This window comes from Panulirus ornatus, chromosome 64 (assembly GCF_036320965.1).
Source record: "Panulirus ornatus isolate Po-2019 chromosome 64, ASM3632096v1, whole genome shotgun sequence".
Taxonomy (NCBI): Eukaryota; Metazoa; Arthropoda; class Malacostraca; order Decapoda; family Palinuridae; genus Panulirus; species Panulirus ornatus.
In genome coordinates, this window is record NC_092287.1 from 6,415,632 (window position 1) to 6,434,985 (window position 19,354).

At 42.1% G+C, this 19,354-nt stretch overlaps 1 protein-coding gene across 2 annotated transcripts; it reads left to right on the plus strand.

The window, feature by feature from the left end:
- The first annotated feature begins 1,649 nt into the window (after nt 1–1,649).
- Nucleotides 1,650–16,195, plus strand: SNRPG (small nuclear ribonucleoprotein G). 2 transcript variants are annotated; one of them, XM_071656939.1, is made up of 3 exons: nt 1,650–2,360; nt 9,914–10,061; nt 15,990–16,195. In XM_071656939.1, exons 1-3 carry the CDS (start codon nt 1,750–1,752, stop codon nt 16,041–16,043), a joined length of 813 nt encoding a protein of 270 aa, XP_071513040.1. In that variant the 5' UTR covers nt 1,650–1,749; the 3' UTR covers nt 16,044–16,195. The 2 variants fall into 2 exon arrangements, with proteins under 2 accessions (XP_071513040.1, XP_071513041.1); XM_071656940.1 differs by lacking the exon at nt 1,650–2,360 and adding an exon at nt 4,171–4,317.
- The last annotated feature ends 3,159 nt before the right edge of the window (nt 16,196–19,354 follow it).

Below are 19,354 nucleotides of genomic sequence, written 5' to 3' on the forward strand. Positions count from 1 at the left end.
GGGAGGGAGTGGGGCTGATTTGGGTGGTAGGGTGGGAGAACGGGGCTGGTTGCTTGGGGGGACTTGGGAGATGGGGACCTTTTTTGGAGGGTGTTGGGTACTGGGACTAAGTTTAGAACCGTGCTGGGGACTGGGTCATACGGTCCTGGATGGAGAGGGGGGACTGGGTCATACGGTCCTGGATGGAGAGGGAGCTGGGTCATACGGTCCTGGATGGAGAGGGAGCTGGGTCATACGGTCCTGGATGGAGGGGGGGGGCTGGGTCATACGGTCCTGGATGGAGAGAGGGGACTGGGTCATACGGTCCTGGATGGAGAGGGGACTGGGTCATACGGTCCTGGATGGAGAGGGGGACTGGGTCATACGGTCCTGGATGGAGAGGGGGGACTGGGTCATACGGTCCTAGATGGAGAGGGGGGACTGGGTCACACGGTCCTGGATGGAGAGGGGGGACTGGGTCATACGGTCCTGGATGGAGAGGGGAGTGGGTCATACGGTTGTGGATGGAGAGGGGACTGGGTCATACGGTCCTGGATGGAGAGGGGGGACTGGGTCATACGGTCCTAGATGGAGAGGGGGGACTGGGTCACACGGTCCTGGATGGAGAGGGGGGACTGGGTCATACGGTTGTGGATGGAGAGGGGACTGGGTCATACGGTCCTGGATGGAGAGGGGACTGGGTCATACGGTCCTAGATGGAGAGGGGGGACTGGGTCACACGGTCCTGGATGGAGAGGGGGGACTGGGTCATACGGTCCTAGATGGAGAGAGAAGGGGGGATGTGTCAGTTAAACTAAACAGCATATTTGCCAACCTAATGTAATCAAACTAAACGCAGTATTTGCTAACCTACAGTGGCGTATCTAGGGTATGGCAGGTTCCCTGGGCGCCACTTGAAGGGGGCGCCACTCACCCGGTTTGTTTTTTGACATATGCTACCCGACTGACATTTTTAGCGGTTTGGTTTTGTGAGACAAAAAAAGAAACTCGTCTACTTTTCAACTATAGTAATACTTTGCTACGATCAGCTGCATTACCGCTTCTACGTTACAATTTTGATCAAATTAGTCTTTAAGTCTGTAAGGGTTTATATAGATTTAAGTTTGGCCTAACTCTTCAACAATTTATAATTACACTATATATATTTTTATATACATCCACTGTATGTACATTTTGATCAAACCAGGGGAGCAATATCAGTGCTTGCCATAGGCGCTGTTTCCCTTCGGCACGCCCCATTCATGACCTGAGTGTAAACTTCATGCATAATTTGTATCCCTGTATTTTTTTTTTTTTTTTTAATATAAAGTCACGTCAACCTCTTCTGTAAAGGATCAAAGCCTCGCTGGCCAGTCGTACTGGCCGAGTCAGCAGATGATGCATCAAGGGGGGAAGGTTCACTTCTGAGAACACTCCGCTGCCAACACTTCCACCACAAAATCAAGGGTAGAAATAGATAATGGCGGGTGATTATTTGCAATCTGGATCTTACAACGAAATATAGGATATATCTTTGGTTCAGTAATCCAGGTAGTTTGAGGATATCTTGACTGGCTGAAGGTTATAAATGGTAAATGGTGCAGCGATGGTGGCGTGTCGTTTGGCTGAGCAATCGCTGGGTCGGAGCTAGGCATCACAGTGCTTAGTGCTACAGTGTTTTGTGGAGTGTCATATACTGCGAACACTGACATTTAAAGAGAAATTGGTAGTGTCGTTTGTTCTTGGTTGTAGGCATCGGAAAAAAAAAATATGTCCAAGGCAAGAAATCCATGCGATACAGCGAAAAATTATACATTTCCTGAAGCGTATGGAGGTAAGAAGAGGAACATTCGGAGCTCGAAAGTCACCAAATGCCCTGACATTGATCGAGAGTTGGTCAAAAAGCTGGCAGATATAATCATCAGCCACCAGGGTGGTGGCGGGGTTGGCTGCGGACGCGGCCGACGACCAGGTAAGGACGCCGCACAAAGTCTCGTCATGACCAGACCTTCACGACCTGCGGTCTCCGCTCCCGCAGCAGCAGCAGCAGTCGAGTCCTCAACCTTATCCTCTCGCAAGATCTTGAGACAAAAGGACGTTGCAGGTGTTGCAAGACCACTACCATTGGTTGGGAAAACACCCCAACAACTTTCAAAGTCATTCCAATCCCGTAGCCTACCCGAGCCCCAGCCAGCACCCGTTCAGGCATTCAAGAAAACACCAACCCGTCACCTCACGCCCTCGGACACAGCGGTGCAGAGGGGCAGCGAGGACGATAGCAAGGGCGCGTTGCATGCCACATCTGCTGCTGCCTACAGCTCACGCCGCCGCTCACGCCGACGCTGTATCACGTCTGCTGCCTCTGACTACGACTTTACACCGTAAATACAAAGTCCTTAGCCACATACCTTCAGTAATGATGGAAAGAGAAGCCGCTAAGGACTTTCATTCCTTGTCGATTGTATAATGTCTTAATTTGGTGTGCTCTTGGCATTTTCCAAATGTGTAAATGTAAGAAGGTTGAAACTGTCGGCATTTTTCAGATTTGTACATGCAGAGAGGAGTTTTAAGACTTTCTTTTTCATCATTATTACACTTTTGAATATTCCATAGATGCTCATTAATGTTCAAAAAGTTTTAAAAAGTTTTATACACACTAGAAACAACATCATCCACAATACTGTGAGATGCTTACAGGTCAGCATTATATAGTATCTGTTGGTTTTGCATATGAAGGCATACTTTAACGTATTCCATTATACCATCGTCACACTTCAACAGACTCATTCATCTTTGATTTCTGACGTCCCTTCACACACTTGTCTACTTTTCAGTTATTCCCTCGTTTTGGATTCTTATTGAAGTCAAGGAGCGGTTCTTAATGTGGTCATAAAACTCCCAAATTGATGTGCTTATCGTCTTCACTTATCCTTTCTTCTGAAGCAGCTAGATTAAGAGCTTCTTCCGCAGTTCTGGAGTTATATATCTGTGGAGCTGAAAATATATAAGGTATATAATGGTAGTCCTCGAAGTGAGTAGCTTTCTGGTGGCGATGAAAGTAGTTCTGTTCGTGATATTTGTAGCCTAATTATGATTTTATACTGCAAGATATTGTTGGTCCATTTGACGATGGGGGAGAGTTCAGCGGTGATGTTGCTAGCTTATCCATGGTAGGGATGTAGAGTTAGTTGTTATTCCAAGGCATTATCGGCTATTTGGATGGAATATTTTTGGTGCGATGTATTTTTTTGTAGTTCAGAAGAGAATATTGAGATCTAAGGGCGATATTCATAGTCCAGGAGAGACTATAGGTAATCTAAGGGCGATATTCACGAGAAGGGAATTTTTATTAGTACAGTAAGTAGTCCATTAGAAAATATTGGTAGTTTATGAAAAGAAGCTGAGCCCATTTTGAACTTAACTGTTGAGAAGGATCGTTTTGGTGAAGGCTGAAGTGAAGAGATGACATATGAAATTATCACAAGGACCTCACCTCGCTATTGTATATATATATATATATATATATATATATATATATATATATATATATATATATATATATATATATATATATATATAACACATGTTAGACTTTCAAAAAAGTTCAGCTTATGATTTGCAGTTGAATATTCAGTTCCTTCTAGTATGTCAACTTTGGGCGATGTATCTGTTTGAAAACTATTCAGATTTATTCGCATTGAATTCACACATAATTAGTTCTATCTTAGTGATAGTATAAGGTTCATAAATGCAATTCACTAAGCAAGGCATAGCATATTCTCCGACGTAAAAGAGGCCTGTGCCAATAATGGCACACCTGACTTTTGATATAATGGCATCCCGAGAACACACACCCAACCTATGCCAGTAATAACACGGAGAATATACACTTGATTTGTGTCAGTAATGGCACATGCACACCCAACTTGTGCCATTAATGGTTGGAAATTTGGATTATAAACTTAATAATATGTGCGGGATGCAAGAATCTTTGGCAGATAAGAATCATAGTGCATTGGCAGGCTTGCTTATATCCAGATCATGTAATATTTATTTTGGAATCAATTCTGTTTTATGATCTTTGCAATTTCCTTAACTTTCAAAATTTGTTCCAAAATATATCATTAGTTTATTCAAGATAGATAAAGGGAAATAATGGATTATTTTTTAAAATAAAGAATGTAGTTTCAACCATACATAACTAGTAAATAGTGACAGCATCGCTTCCCTTACCAAACAACGCTTAACATCAAACGTTTGACACTTTTAGGAAGTTAAAGAGATATCTTCGCTGTAATTGTCCAAAATGAGTAAGGCTCATCCCCCAGAGTTGAAGAAGTAAGTTACCGAAAATTCATATAACTAAGGACGTCAGAGATGTTAGAGACGTATATTTCTGGAGAGGAAATGGCTAAGGCAAGATCAGGAGAGCCATGTGACCCTGCAAATGTTTCTTTAAATGTTATTTCTTCTGTACTTCTCATGGTTTGAGGGTTACTCCACTCCAGCTTGTTTAGTCTCTGTTAATCACTTAAGTGTATAAGTTAGGCCGGTAGTTGTACTGTACGTGGTTAACGTGGAAATAGTGTTAATGTGAATTTACGAGCTGAAAAATTGGGAACTTTATACCATGAAGCCTTAATTTCGTTAATTTTGGTACATGATTTGATTGCTTAAGTCAGAAAATGCCGAAATTGTTGTGCAGGTAGCCCTTCAGGTGATAAAGTCGTTTATTGCAGGGACATGGACTTATTTGATTGCATGTACAGAGGCTTACAGCATCGTTGTCTCGTTTGTAAAGTGATTTCAGTGGGTGGTTTCCATTATTTCTTCAAGAAATCCAATTTTTTTTTATACATAAGTAGTGGAATGAAAGGTTAGGTAAAATAGGAGGTGAAATACTGAAAATTGATAACTAAGGTGAACTGTATGAGAGGTACATTGCCAGTGTAAAACTTTGGGCACTGTCTAGATTACGAGGCCATAGTTTGGTTTATTTTGGAGAGCTGTGATTGATTTTGTCTCCAAGTGCCCAGTGCAGTGCATATATCCATTATATAGGAAGATGATTCAATTTCGATGTGGAGACATGCTCTGCGTGGTGTTGATTGCAGGGAAATTACAACCGTCAGTAAGGTAAAATTCATGATATTCTACCCTGTGATCTTAATTGAACTATATTTGTACATTTACATATGATCCAATCAAAGTTCTACAGAGTGCGAGCAGATGCTAGGTCATTTTTCAGATGTTTTTGCATTGCTTGCAAAATGATGACATTATGTCATCACTTTCTGTGTGCTTTCTAGTTGAGAGATTAAGATGAAAGTGTTACCAATGCATTACACACACTCAGCTGTTGTTATAGTGTTTTTACCCCACAAGTTCCATCTGATTTAACGGCCGTCTCTCTTTATATCTCAGGCTTAACATTTCAAGACTGGTAACTCATGTGACAAGTTCTTGTGTGTTTTAGCAATGATTATTTCTCATAGGAGCTGAAGACAGCTGAGATTGCATGGAAATCTTTAATGAGAACAAATTAGTACATGATGCAAAGGCAATGACAGGTAAGGTGTTGGTGAAAACAGTGAAAGGAATTTTGAATAAACCAAACTACACAGGCTTAAAAGATTTGTTGATACAGTGAACTCACTGACTATCGATAACCAGGAAGACTGTCTTTGATTACTGATTTCTTTATTGAAAAGACTGGATGCATTGGGGTTTTCAAGTGTCAATGATGAAATTGATGACGGCAAGCAGGTATGAATATGTATGTGTATATATTATATGTGTGCTTATGTATTATACTTATTTGGTCTCCCGCGTTAGCGAGTTAGTGCAAGGAAACAGACGAAAGAATGGCCCAACCCACCCTCATACACATGTATATACATAAATGCATACACCCACATATACATACATATACATACACAGACATATACACATATTCATACTTGTTACCTTCATCTATTCCCGTCGCCACCCTGCCACACATGAAACGACCCCCCCCCCCCCAAGTTTGCACGCGAGGTAGTGCTAGGAAAAGACAACAAAGGCCACATTTGTTCATGCTCAGTCTTTATCTGTAGTGTAATGCATCAAAACCACAGCTCCCTTTCCATATCCAGGCCCCATGGTGAGAGAGTATCATTAAATTTTAGGGAGACTAAAAAGATGTTCTGGAAAGAGGTAAATAAAGTGCGTAAGACAAGGGAGCAAATGGGAACTTCAGTGAAGGGGGCTAATGGGGAGGTGATAACAAGTAGTGGTGATATGAGAAGGAGATGGAGTGAGTATTTTGAAGGTTTGTTGAATGTGTTTGATGATAGAGTGGCAGATATAGGGTGTTTAGGTCGAGGTGGTGTGCAAAGTGAGAGGGTTAGGGAAAATGAATTGGCAAACAGAGAAGAGGTAGTAAAAGCTTTGCGGAAGATGAAAGCCGGCAAGGCAGTAGGTTTGGATGGTATTGCAGTGGAATTTATTAAGAAAGGGGTGACTGTATTGTTGACTGGTTGGTAAGGTTATTTAATGTATGTATGATTCATGGTGAGGTGCCTGAGGTTTGGCGGAATGCTTGCATAGTGCCATTGTACAAAGGCAAAGGGGATAAAAGTGAGTGCTCAAATTACAGAGTTATATATATATATATGTATATATATATATATTGGAAAGGATCGCAATTTTGCGCGTGATCAAGCATATATATTCCTATGAGTCCACGGGACTCATAGGAATATATACATATATATAGGAAGAGAGGAAAGTGATTGGTTCTCAGTGAATGTAGGTTTGCGGCAGGGGTGTGTGATGTCTCCATGGTTGTTTAATTTGTTTATGGATGGGGTTGTTAGGGAGGTAAATGCAAGAGTTTTGGAAAGAGGGGCAAGTATGAAGTCTGTTGGGGATGAGAGAGCTTGGGAAGTGAGTCAGTTGTTGTTCGCTGATGATACAGCGCTGGTGGCTGATTCATGTGAGAAACTGCAGAAGCTGGTGACTGAGTTTGGAAAAGTGTGTGGAAGAAGAAAGTTAAGGGTAAATGTGAATAAGAGCAAGGTTATAAGGTACAGTAGGGTTGAGGGTCAAGTCAATTGGGAGGTGAGTTTGAATGGAGAAAAACTGGAGGAAGTGAAGTGTTTTAGATATCTGGGAGTGGATCTGGCAGCGGATGGAACCATGGAAGCGGAAGTGGATCATAGGGTGGGGGAGGGGGGCGAAAATCCTGGGGGCCTTGAAGAATGTGTGGAAGTCGAGAACATTATCTCGGAAAGCAAAAATGGGTATGTTTGAAGGATTAGTGGTTCCAACAATGTTGTATGGTTGCGAGGCGTGGGCTATGGATAGAGTTGTGCGCAGGAGGATGGATGTGCTGGAAATGAGATGTTTGAGGACAATGTGTGGGTGAGGTGGTTTGATCGAGTGAGTAACGTAAGGGTAAGAGAGATGTGTGGAAATAAAAAGAGCGTGGTTGAGAGAGCAGAAGAGGGTGTTTTGAAGTGGTTTGGGCACATGGAGAGGATGAGTGAGGAAAGATTGACCAAGAGGATATATGTGTCGGAGGTGGAGGGAACAAGGAGAAGAGGGAGACCAAATTGGAGGTGGAAAGATGGAGTGAAAAAGATTTTGTGTGATCGGGGCCTGAACATGCAGGAGGGTGAAAGGAGGGCAAGGAATAGAGTGAATTGGAGCGATGTGGTATACCGGGGTTGACGTGCTGTCAGTGGATTGAATCAGGGCATGTGAGGCGTCTGGGGTAAACCATGGAAAGCTGTGTAGGTATGTATATTTGCGTGTGTGGACGTATGTATATACATGTGTATGGGGGGGGGTTGGGCCATTTCTTTCATCTGTTTCCTTGCGCTACCTCGCAAACGCGGGAGACAGCGACAAAGTATAATGAAATAAAAATAAATAAGTTTGTTGAGTATTCCTGGTAAATTATATGGGAGGGTATTGATTGAGAGGGTGAAGGCATGTACAGAGCATCAGATTGGGGAAGAGCAGTGTGGTTTCAGAAGTGGTAGAGGATGTGTGGATCAGGTGTTTGCTTTGAAGAATGTATGTGAGAAATACTTAGAAAAGCAAATGGATTTGTATGTAGCATTTATTGATCTGGAGAAGGCATATGATAGAGTTGATAGAGATACTCTGTGGAAGGTACTAAGAATATATGGTGTGGGAGGCAAGTTGTTGGAAGCAGTGAAAAGTTTTTATCGAGGATGTAAGGCATGTGTACGTGTAGGAAGAGAGGAAAGTGATTGGTTCTCAGTGAATGTAGGTTTGCGGCAGGGGTGTGTGATGTCTCCATGGTTGTTTAATTTGTTTATGGATGGGGTTGTTATGGAGGCGAATGCAAGAGTTTTGGAAAGAGGGGCAAGTATGCAGTCTGTTGGGGATGAGAGAGCTTGGGAAGTGAGTCAGTTGTTGTTCGCTGATGATATAGCGCTGGTGGCTGATTCATGTGAGAAACTGCAGAAGCTGGTGACTGAGTTTGGTAAAGTGTGTGAAAGAAGAAAGTTAAGGGTAAATGTGAATAAGAGCAAGGTTATTAGGTACAGTAGGATTGAGGGTCAAGTCAATTGGGAGGTAAGTTTGAATGGAGAAAAACTGGAGGAAGTGAAGTGTTTTAGATATCTGGGAGTGGATTTGGCAGCGGATGGAACCATGGAAGTGGAAGTGAATCATAGGGTGGGGGAGGGGGCGAAAGTTCTGGGAGCCTTGAAGAATGTGTGGAAGTCGAGAACATTATCTCGGAAAGCAAAAATGGGTATGTTCGAAGGAATAGTGGTTCCAACAATGTTGTATGGTTGCGAGGCGTGGGCTATGGATAGAGTTGTGCACAGGAGGGTTGATGTGCTGGAAATGAGATGTTTGAGGACAATATGTGGTGAGGTGGTTTGATGGAGTAAGTAACGTAAGGGTAAGAGAGATGTGTGGAAATAAAAAGAGCGTGGTTGAGAGAGCAGAAGAGGGTGTTTTGAAATGGTTTAGGCACATGGAGAGAATGAGTGAGGAAAGATTGACCAGGAGGATAGAGGATATTTGTGTTGGAGGTGGAGGGAACGAGGAGAAGTGGGAGACCAATTTGGAGGTGGAAAGATGGAGTGAAAAAGATTGTGAGTGATTTGGGGCCTGAACATGCAGGAGGGTGAAAGGTGGGCAAGGAATAGAGTGAATTGGATCGATGTAGTATACCGGGGTCGACGTGCTGTCAATGGATTGAATCAGGGCATGTGAAGCGTCTGGTGTAAACCATGGAAAGTTGTGTGGGGCCTGGATGTGGAAAGGAAGCTTTGGTTTTGGTGCATTATTACATGACACCTAGAGACTGAGTGTGAACGAATGGGGCCTTTCTTGTCTTTTCCTAGCGCTACCTCGCAAACGCGGGAGACAGCGACAAAGCAAAATAATAAAAGATATATATATATATTATATATATATATATATATATATATATATATATATATATATATATATATATATATACATATATAATAATAAAGGCCACATCCACTCTCACTGATTCTGTAGCTGTCATGTACCTGGCCAGGCCCCACATACTTTTCCATGGTTTATCCTGGATGCTTAGATTATGAAATCTGTTTGTATTATTTATGTACACTTTAGTGCCTGGGCAGTACAAAAGTGATTTACTGTCCTACATAACATTTTGATAATTACTGATGACTAGAGTTGAAGTAATATGGGCAAAGGATGTGGAAACATTATTTTTGTTGCCAGTAAATGTTAATTCTCTCCCAGTTTACTGTGCCTGATATTTTGATTTGCATGTACAGATTGTGTACAGCACACTTGAAGTCAACTGCCAGAGGTGTTTACAGTATATGGCATATCTGCTGTCAGTGGGTCAATGTAGCTATTTAGCAAGTGATTGATTTTGAGGGTAATTAACCATCTTTGATTTCCATAGGTACATGGACAAGCGTGTAATGACAAAGCTTAATGGTGGACGTGTGGTTGAGGGCACCCTTAGGGGCTTTGATCCTTTCATGAATCTGGTGGTGGATGATGGTGTGGAAGTCCGCAAAACTGGTGATCGTGTCAGGATTGGTGTTGTCGTAAGTATTTTTAAGATGATTGTAAGAAAAGGTCTGTTGTATTGTGAGGCGACAGTAGAAATGGGCAATTTATAAGGAATAAATTTTTCATATTTAGATGTAGGGTAATACATAGAACTTGTTTCAAAAATGAGTAGAGTACAGTGAGTTTTTATTATTGGTTAAGCTGTACTTGTAAATTTCAATGAAATTTATTTTTTGTTGCTCATTAATTGTAACCTTCTCCTTGCATGATGTCAGATATAAAGAATGCATTGCTACAGTTGGAATAAAACATGCTGGTTTGAAAATATAGAAATCAAGTGATACTAAATGTAAATTCAAGGGATTTCAGGAGATTTTAGTGTTAGCCATTCTTATGGAGGGAGGAAAATGTTGAAAGAATGTGTAGAAAAACGTATGCGCACGAGGGAGGCATATATACTTATCTGTATTTTTTATTATACTAATTTGCCATCTCCTGAGATATATATATATATATATATATATATATATATATATATATATATATATATATATATATATATATATATATTATACTTAGTTGCTGTCTCCCGTGTTATCAAGGTAGTGCAAGGAGACATGATAGAATGGCTCAACCCACCCACATACACATTTATATACATAAATGCCCATATACGCACATATACATTCCTATACATTTCAACGTGCACATACATATGCATACACAGACATATACATATATACACATGTACGTATTCATACTTGCTGCCCTCGTCCATTCCTGTTGCCACCCTGCCACACATGAAATGGCACCCTATCCTCTCCCCTGCACGCATGAGGTAGTGCTAGGAAAAGATAACAAAGGCCACATTCATTCACACTCAGTCTTTAGCTGTCATGTGTAATGCACCGAAACCACAGCTACCTTTCCACATCCAGGCCTCACAAAACTTTCCATGGTTTACCTCAGACACTTCACATGCCCTGGTTCAATCCATTGACAGCATGTTGACCCCGGCATACCACATCATTCCAAGTCACTCTATGCCTTGCACGCCTCTCACCCTCCTGCATGTTCAGGCCCCGATCGCTCAAAATCTTTTTCACTCCATCCTTCCACCTCCAATTTGGTCTCCCACTTCTCGTTCCCTCCACCTGTGACACATATATCCTCTTTGTCAATCTTTTCTCACTCTTTCTCTCCATGTGACCAAACCATTTCAATACACCCTCTTCTGTTCTCTCAACCACACAATTTTTATTACCACACATCTCTCTTACCCTTTCATTACTTACTCGATCAAACCACCTCACACCACATATTGTCCTCAGACATCTCATTTCCAACACATCCACCCTCCTCTGCACAACCCTATCTATAGCACACCCCTTGCTACCATGTAAATTTGTGGGAACCACTATTCCCTCAAACATACCCATTTTTGCTCTCCGAGACATCGTTCTCACCTTCCACACATTCTTCAATGCTCCCAGAACCTTCGCCCCCTCCCCCACCCTATGACTCACTTCCACTTCCATGGTTCTATCCGCTGCTAAATCCATTCCCAGATATCTAAAACACTTCACCTCCTGCAGTTCTCCATTCAAACTTACCTCCCAAGTGACTTGTCTCTCACCCTACTGACCGTAATAACCTTGCTCTTATTCACATTTACTCTCATCTTTCTTTTTTCACACAATTTACCAAACTCAGTCACCAGCTTCTGCAGTTTCTCACCCGAATCAGCCACCAGCGCCCTATCATCATCAAACAACGACTTACTCACCTCCCAAGCCTTCTCATCCACAACAGAGTGCATACTTGCTCCTCTGTCCCAAACTCTTGCATTCACCTCTGTAACCACCCCATCCATAAACAAATGAAACAACCATGGAGACATCACACAACCCTGCCTCAGACCGACACTCACTGAGAACCAATCACTTTCCTCTGTTGCTACTTGTGCATATTCCTTACATCCTTGGTAAAACTTTTTGCTGCTTCTAGCAACTTACCTCCCACACCATATACTCTTAAAACCTTCCAGAAAGCATCTCTATCATGCCTGTCATATGCCTTCTCCAGATCCATAAATGCTACATACAAATCGGTCTGTTTTTCTAAGTATTTCTCACATGCATTCTTCAAAGGAAACACCTGATCCACACATCCTCTACCATTTCTGAAACCATGCTGCTCTTCTCTAATCTGATGCTCTGTACATGCTTTTTCCCTCTCAATCAATACCCTCCCATGTAATTTCTCTGGAATACTCAACAAACTTGTACCTCTGTAATTTGAACACTCACCTTTATCCCCTTTGCTTTTGTACAATCACTCTATGCATGCATTCCGCCAATCCTCAGGCACTCCACCATGATCCATACTTACATTGAATATCCTTGCCAACCAGTCAACAACACAGGCACCCCTTTTTTAATAAATTCCACTACAGTACCATCCAAACTCACTGTCTTGCCAGCTTTCATCTTCCACAAAGCTTTCACTGCCTCTTCTCTGTTTAATAAACAATTCTTCCTGACCCTCTCACTTCGCACACCACCCCAAACAAAACACCCTATATCTGCCACTCTGTCATCAAACACATTCGACAAACCCTCAACATACTCACTCCATCTTCTCACTTCATCACTACTTGTTTTTAACCCCCCCCCCCCCCCCCCCCCCCATCCCCATTTACCCCATTCACTGATGTTCTCATTTGTTCTCTTGTCTTATATATGATATTTACCTCCTTCCAAAAATCTGAGTATTCCTGGTAAATTATATGGGAGGGTATTGATTGAGAGGGTGAAGGCATGTACAGAGCATCAGATTGGGGAAGAGCAGTGTGGTTTCAGAAGTGGTAGAGGATGTGTGGATCAGGTGTTTGCTTTGAAGAATGTATGTGAGAAATACTTCGAAAAGCAAATGGATTTGTATGTAGCATTTATGGATCTGGAGAAGGCATATGATAGAGTTGATAGAGATGCTCTGTGGAAGGTATTAAGAATATATGGTGTGGGAGGCAAGTTGTTAGAAGCAGTGAAAAGTTTTTATCGAGGATATAAGGCATGTGTACGTGTAGGAAGAGAGGAAAGTGATTGGTTCTCAGTGAATGTAGGTTTGCAGCAGGGGTGTGTGATGTCTCCATGGTTGTTTAATTTGTTTATGGATGGGGTTGTTAGGGAGGTGAATGCAAGAGTTTTGGAAAGAGGGGCAAGTATGAAGTCTGTTGGGGATGAGAGAGCTTGGGAAGTGAGTCAGTTGTTGTTCGCTGATGATACAGCGCTGGTGGCTGATTCATGTGAGAAACTGCTGAAGCTGGTGACTGAGTTTGGTAAAGTGTGTGAAAGAAGAAAGTTAAGAGTAAATGTGAATAAGAGCAAGGTTATTAGGTACAGTAGGGTTGAGGGTCAAGTCAATTGGGAGGTGAGTTTGAATGGAGAAAAACTGGAGGAAGTGAAGTGTTTTAGATATCTGGGAGTGGATCTGGCAGCGGATGAAACCATGGAAGCGGAAGTGGATCATAGGGTGGGGAGGGGGCGAAAATTCTGGGAGCCTTGAAGAATGTGTGGAAGTCGAGAACATTATCTCGGAAAGCAAAAATGGGTATGTTTGAAGGAATAGTGGTTCCAACAATGTTGTATGGTCGCGAGGCGTGGGCTATGGATAGATTTGTGCGCAGGAGGATGGATGTGCTGGAAATGAGATGTTTGAGGACAATGTGTGGTGTGAGGTGGTTTGATCGAGTAAGTAACGTAAGGGTAAGAGAGATGTGTGGAAATAAAAAGAGCGTGGTTGAGAGAGCAGAAGAGGGTGTTTTGAAATGGTTTGGGCACATGGAGAGAATGAGTGAGGAAAGATTGACCAAGAGGATATATGTGTCAGAGGTGGAGGGAACGAGGAGAAGAGGGAGACCAAATTGGAGGTGGAAAGATGGAGTGAAAAAGATTTTGTGTGATCGGGGCCTGATCATGCAGGAGGGTGAAAGGAGGGCAAGGAATAGAGTGAATTGGAGCGATATGGTATACCGGGGTTGACGTGCTGTCAGTGGATTGAATCAAGGCATGTGAAGCGTCTGGGGTAAACCATGGAAAGCTGTGTAGGTATGTATATTTGCGTGTGTGGACGTATGTATATACATGTGTATGGGGGTGGGTTGGGCCATTTCTTTCATCTGTTTCCTTGCGCTACCTCGCAAACGTGGGAGACAGCGACAAAGCAAAAAAAAAAAAAAAAATTTAATGATTCTCTCTCACCCCAACTCTCATTTCCCCCCTTTTTCCCCTCTTTCACCTTTCTCTTGACCTCCTGCCTCTTTCTTTTATACATCTCCCAGTCATTTGCCCTACTTCTCTGCAAAAATTGTCCAAATGCCTCTTTATTCTCTTTGATTAGGATGGTAGACTTTGGATTCATGATGGCTAGAGAGAGAATGTGTGCAAATGAAGCCATTTTTCATTCAGTCATGGTGCTATCTTTGAAAGGCAGTTTGATGTATTATGTATTGTACGTGTTTTTATGATACTGGCACGTAGTTGTATTATTTATATTTTTGTGCAGTAGGTATAGATCTCTCATGGTGTGGTGTTTGACATACTAGTAAGTTCCGAACCTTTTTTTTGGTTGGTGTATCCCTGTACCTTAGTATGAGGCTGAATTACCTCCTCTTAACATTTTGACTGTTTCGCTTTAGATTAGATTTATTTATTATTTTCTCGATTGATAAATCTTGCCACAATAATGTAACTTGTGGCATTGGCCGTATACCCTTGGCTTCTTGAAATGTATCATACATACCCCTATGGATCCCAGGCTGGGAATCACAGCTCTAGTGCACTTTTTTTGTGTGCATTGTATACTTTGGTGAGTGAATCTTGTGTGTAAGGATATTGTACATAAATACACTTAATTTTTTCACATATTTATTAATGTTTATATGTTAAAAAAGTAAGTGTATTTATGCACAATATCCTTACACTTAATTTTTTCACATATAGATATAAATGAATAAGCTTTAGAAAGAGTCTGTGGTACCCATATATCTGCATGTTGCATTCTACTTATTATGCTGTTATACTATCTAAAAGAAAAAAGGCATGTTTGAAGGAATAGTGGTTCCAACAATGTTATATGGTAGAGGCATGGGCTGTAGATAGGGTTGTGTGGAGGAGGGTGGATGTGCTGGAAATGAAATGTTTGAGGACAATATGTGGTGTGAGGTGGTTTGATCGAGTAAGTTATGAAAGGGCAAGAGAGATGTGTGGTAATAAAAAGATTGTGGTTGAGAGAGCAGAAGTGGGTGTGTTGAAATGGTTTGGAGACGGAGAGAATGAGTGAGGAAAGATTGACAAAGAGGATATATATGTTTCAGAGGTGGAGGGAACGAGGAGAAGTGGGAGACCAAATTGGAGGTGGAAGGATGGAGTGAAAAGAATTTTGAGCTATCAGGGCCTGAACATATAGGAGGGTGAGAGGCGTGCAAGGAATGGAGTGAATTGGAACGATGTTGTATACTGGGGTGGACATGCTGCCATTGGATTGAACCAGGGCATGTGAAGTGTCTGAAGTAAACCATAGAAAGGTCTGTGAGGCCTGGATGTGGAAAGTGAGCTTTGGTTTCGATGCATTATACATGACAGCTAGAGACTGAGTGTGAATGAATGTGGCATTTTTTGTCCTTTCATGGCTCTACCTCGCAGGAGGGGGTGGGATGCTATTTCATGTGGCAGGGTGGTGATGAGAATGGATGAAGGCAGCATGTATGAATATGCACATGTGTATATGTATATGTTGAAATGTATATGTGTGTGTATGGGTGTATATATACATGTATATTTGGGTGGGTTGGGCCATTCCCTGTCCGTTTTCTTGTGCTACCTCGCTGACACGGGAGACAGCGATTAAGTATAATAAATACTGTCCTAGGATTCATGAGGTTTCTTTTCTGCTCCAAACAGGTAATCCGTGGTAGCAGCATCATCATGCTGGAGTCACTGGATCGCATATCTTGAAAGTTTAAAGCCTTTACCTGTAGTGTTTCGGTTTTCGTTCTGAGGTTAAACATTTATCAAGTTTTTGAAGCATTTTGTTCAGTAACATAATGGAATTCCTTTGGCCTCATTATATTATAATGCTTTGGAAATAAAGTTCAGAAACATTAAAAGTATTTTTCTTGGCCTTAAGAGAGTTGAAATATATATGTAATATATCTGGAAATAGCTTCGTTTCACTCAGAGCCAAAACATCCAGGTTTCTTTCCTCAAATATACTACCTATCTTTCTCTTTTTCTCATCTTGGTTACATCCACACACATTTAGACACCCCGATCTGAGCCTTCGAGGAGGATGAGCACTCCCTGCGTGACTCCTTCTTCTGTTTCCTATTTTAGAAAGTTAGAATACAAGGAGGGGAGGGTTTCCAGCCCCATCGCTCCCGTCCCCTTTTGTTGCCTTCTACGACACGTGAGGAATGCATGGGAAGTATTCTTTCTCCCCTATCCTGAAGGGTAAAGGGGAAGAGTGGTTTGGGAATGTCTTGGGAGTAAAGTCAGGGGTTAGTGAGAGGACAAGAGCAAGGGAAGGAGTAGCACTACTCCTGAAACAGGAGTGGTGGGAGTATGTAATAGAGTGTAAGAAAGTAAGCTCTAGATTGATATGGGTAAAACTGAAAGTTGATGGAGAGAGATGGGTGGTTATTGGTACATATGCACCTGGGCATCAGAAGAAAGATCATCAGAGGCAAGTGTTTTGGAAGCACCTGAGTGAGTGTGTTAGTAGTTTTGATGCATGAGACCAGGTCATAGTGATGGGTGATTTGGATGCAAAGGTGAGCAATGTGGCAGTTGAGGGAATAATTGGTGTACATGGGGTGTTCAGCGTTGTAAATGGAAATGGTGAAGAGCTTGTAGATTTATGTGCTGAAATAGGACTGGTGTTTGGGAATACCTGGTTTAAAAATAGAGATATATATAAGTATATGTATGTAAGTAGGAGCGATGGCCAGAGAGCATTATTGGATTATGTGTTGATTGATAGGCACGCGAAAGAGAGACTTTTGGATGTTAATGTGCTGAGAGGTGCAACTGAAGGGATGTCTGATCATTATCTTGCGGAGTCGAAGGTGAAGATTTGTAGAGGTTTTCAAAAAAGAAGAGAGAATGTTGGGGTAAAGAGAGTGGTGTGAGTGAGTGAGCTTGGGAAGGAGACTTGTGTGAGGAAGTACCAGGAGGGACTGAGTACAGAATAGAAGAGGGTGAGAACAAAGGAGGTAAGGGGAGTGGGGCAGGAATGGGATGTATTTAGGGAAGCTGTGATGGCTTGCACAAAGGATGCTTGTGGCATGAGAAGCTTTGGAGGTGGGCAGATTAGAAAGGATAGTGAATGGTGGGATGAAGAGGTGAGATTATTAGTGAAAGAGAAGAGAGAGGCATTTGGACGACTCTTGCTTGAAAATAATGCAAATGAGTGGGAGATGTATAAAAGAAAGAGGCAGAAGGTCAAGAGAAAGGTGCAAGAGGTGAAAAAGAGGGCAAATGAGAGTTGGGGTGAGAGAGTATCATTAAATTTTAGGGAGAATAAAAAGATGTTTTGGAAGGAGGTAAATAAAGTGCGTAAGACAAGGGAACAAATGGGAACGTCAGTGAAGGGGGCTAATGGGGAGGTGATAACAAGTAGTGTGGTGTGAGAAGGAGATGGAGTGAGTATTTTGAAGGTTTGTTGAATGTGTTTGATGACAGAGTGGCAGATATAGTGTGTTTTGGTCGAGGTGGTGTGCAAAGTGAGAGGGTTAGGGAAAATGATTTGAAACAGAGAAGAGGTAGTAAAAGCTTTACAGAAGATGAAAGCCGGCAAGGCAGTGGGTTTGGATGAAATTGCAGTGGAATTTATTAAAAAAGGGGGTGACTCTATTGTTGACTGGTTGGTAAGGTTATTTAATGTATGTATGATTCTTGGTGAGGTGCCTGAGGATTGGCTGAATGCTTGCATAGTGCCATTGTACAAAGGCAAAGGGGATAAAAGTAAGTGCTCAAATTACAGAGGTATAAGTTTGTTGAGTATTCCTGGTAAATTATATGGGAGGGTATTGATTGAGAGGGTGAAGGCATGTACAGAGCATCAGATTGGGGAAGAGCAGTGTGGTTTCAGAAGTGGTAGAGGATGTGTGGATCAGGTATTTGCTTTGAAGAATGTATGTGAGAGATGCTTAGAAAAGCAAATGGATTTGTATGTAGCATTTATGGCTCTGGAGAAGGCATATGATGGAGGAGATGCTCTGTGGAAGGTGTTAAGAATATATGGTGTGGGAGGCAAGTTGTTGGAAGCAGTGAAAGGTTTTTATTGAGGATGTAAGGCTTGTGTACGTGTAGGAAGAGAGGAAAGTGATTGGTTCTCAGTGAATGTTGGTTTGTGGCAGGGGTGTGTGATGTCTCCATGGTTGTTTTAATTTGTTTATGGATGGGGTTGTTAGGGAGGTGAATGCAAGAGTTTTGGAAAGAGGGGCAAGTATGCAGTCTGTTGTGGATGAGAGAGCTTGGGAAGTGAGTCCGTTGTTGTTTGCTGATGATACAGCGCTGGTGGCTGATTCATGTGAGAAACTGCAGAAGCTGGTGACTGAGTTTGGTAAAGTGTGTGAAAGAAGAAAGCTGAGAGTAAATGTGAATAAGGGCAAGGTTATTAGGTACAGTAGGGTTGAGGGACAAGTCAATTGGGAGGTAAGTTTGAATGGAGAAAAACTGGAGGAAGTGAAGTGTTTTAGATATCTGGGAGTGGATTTGGCAGTGGATGGAAACATGGAAGCGGAAGTGAATCATAGGGTGGGGGAGGGGGCGAAAGTTCTGGGAGCGTTGAAGAATGTGTGGAAGTCGAGAACATTATATCGGAAAGCAAAAATGGGTATGTTTGAAGGATTAGTGGTTCCAACAATGTTATATGGTTGCGAGGCGTGGGCTATAGATAGAGTTGTGCGGAGGAGGGTGAATGTGCTAGAAATGAGATGTTTAAGGACAGTATGTGGTGTGAGGTGGTTTGATTGAGTAAGTAATAATAGGGTAAGAGAGATGTGTGGTAATAAAAAGAGTGTGGTTGAGAGAGCAGAAGAGGGTGTTTTGAAATGGTTTGGTCACATGGAGAGAATGAGTGAGGAAAGATTGACCAAGAGGATATATGTGTCAGAGGTGGAGGGAACGAGGAGAAGTGGGAGACCAAATTGGAGGTGGAAAGATGGAGTGAAAAATATTTTGAGTGATTGGGGCCTGAACATGCAGGAGGGTGAAAGGCATTCAAGGAGTAGAGTGAATTGGAACGATGTGGTATACTGGGGTCG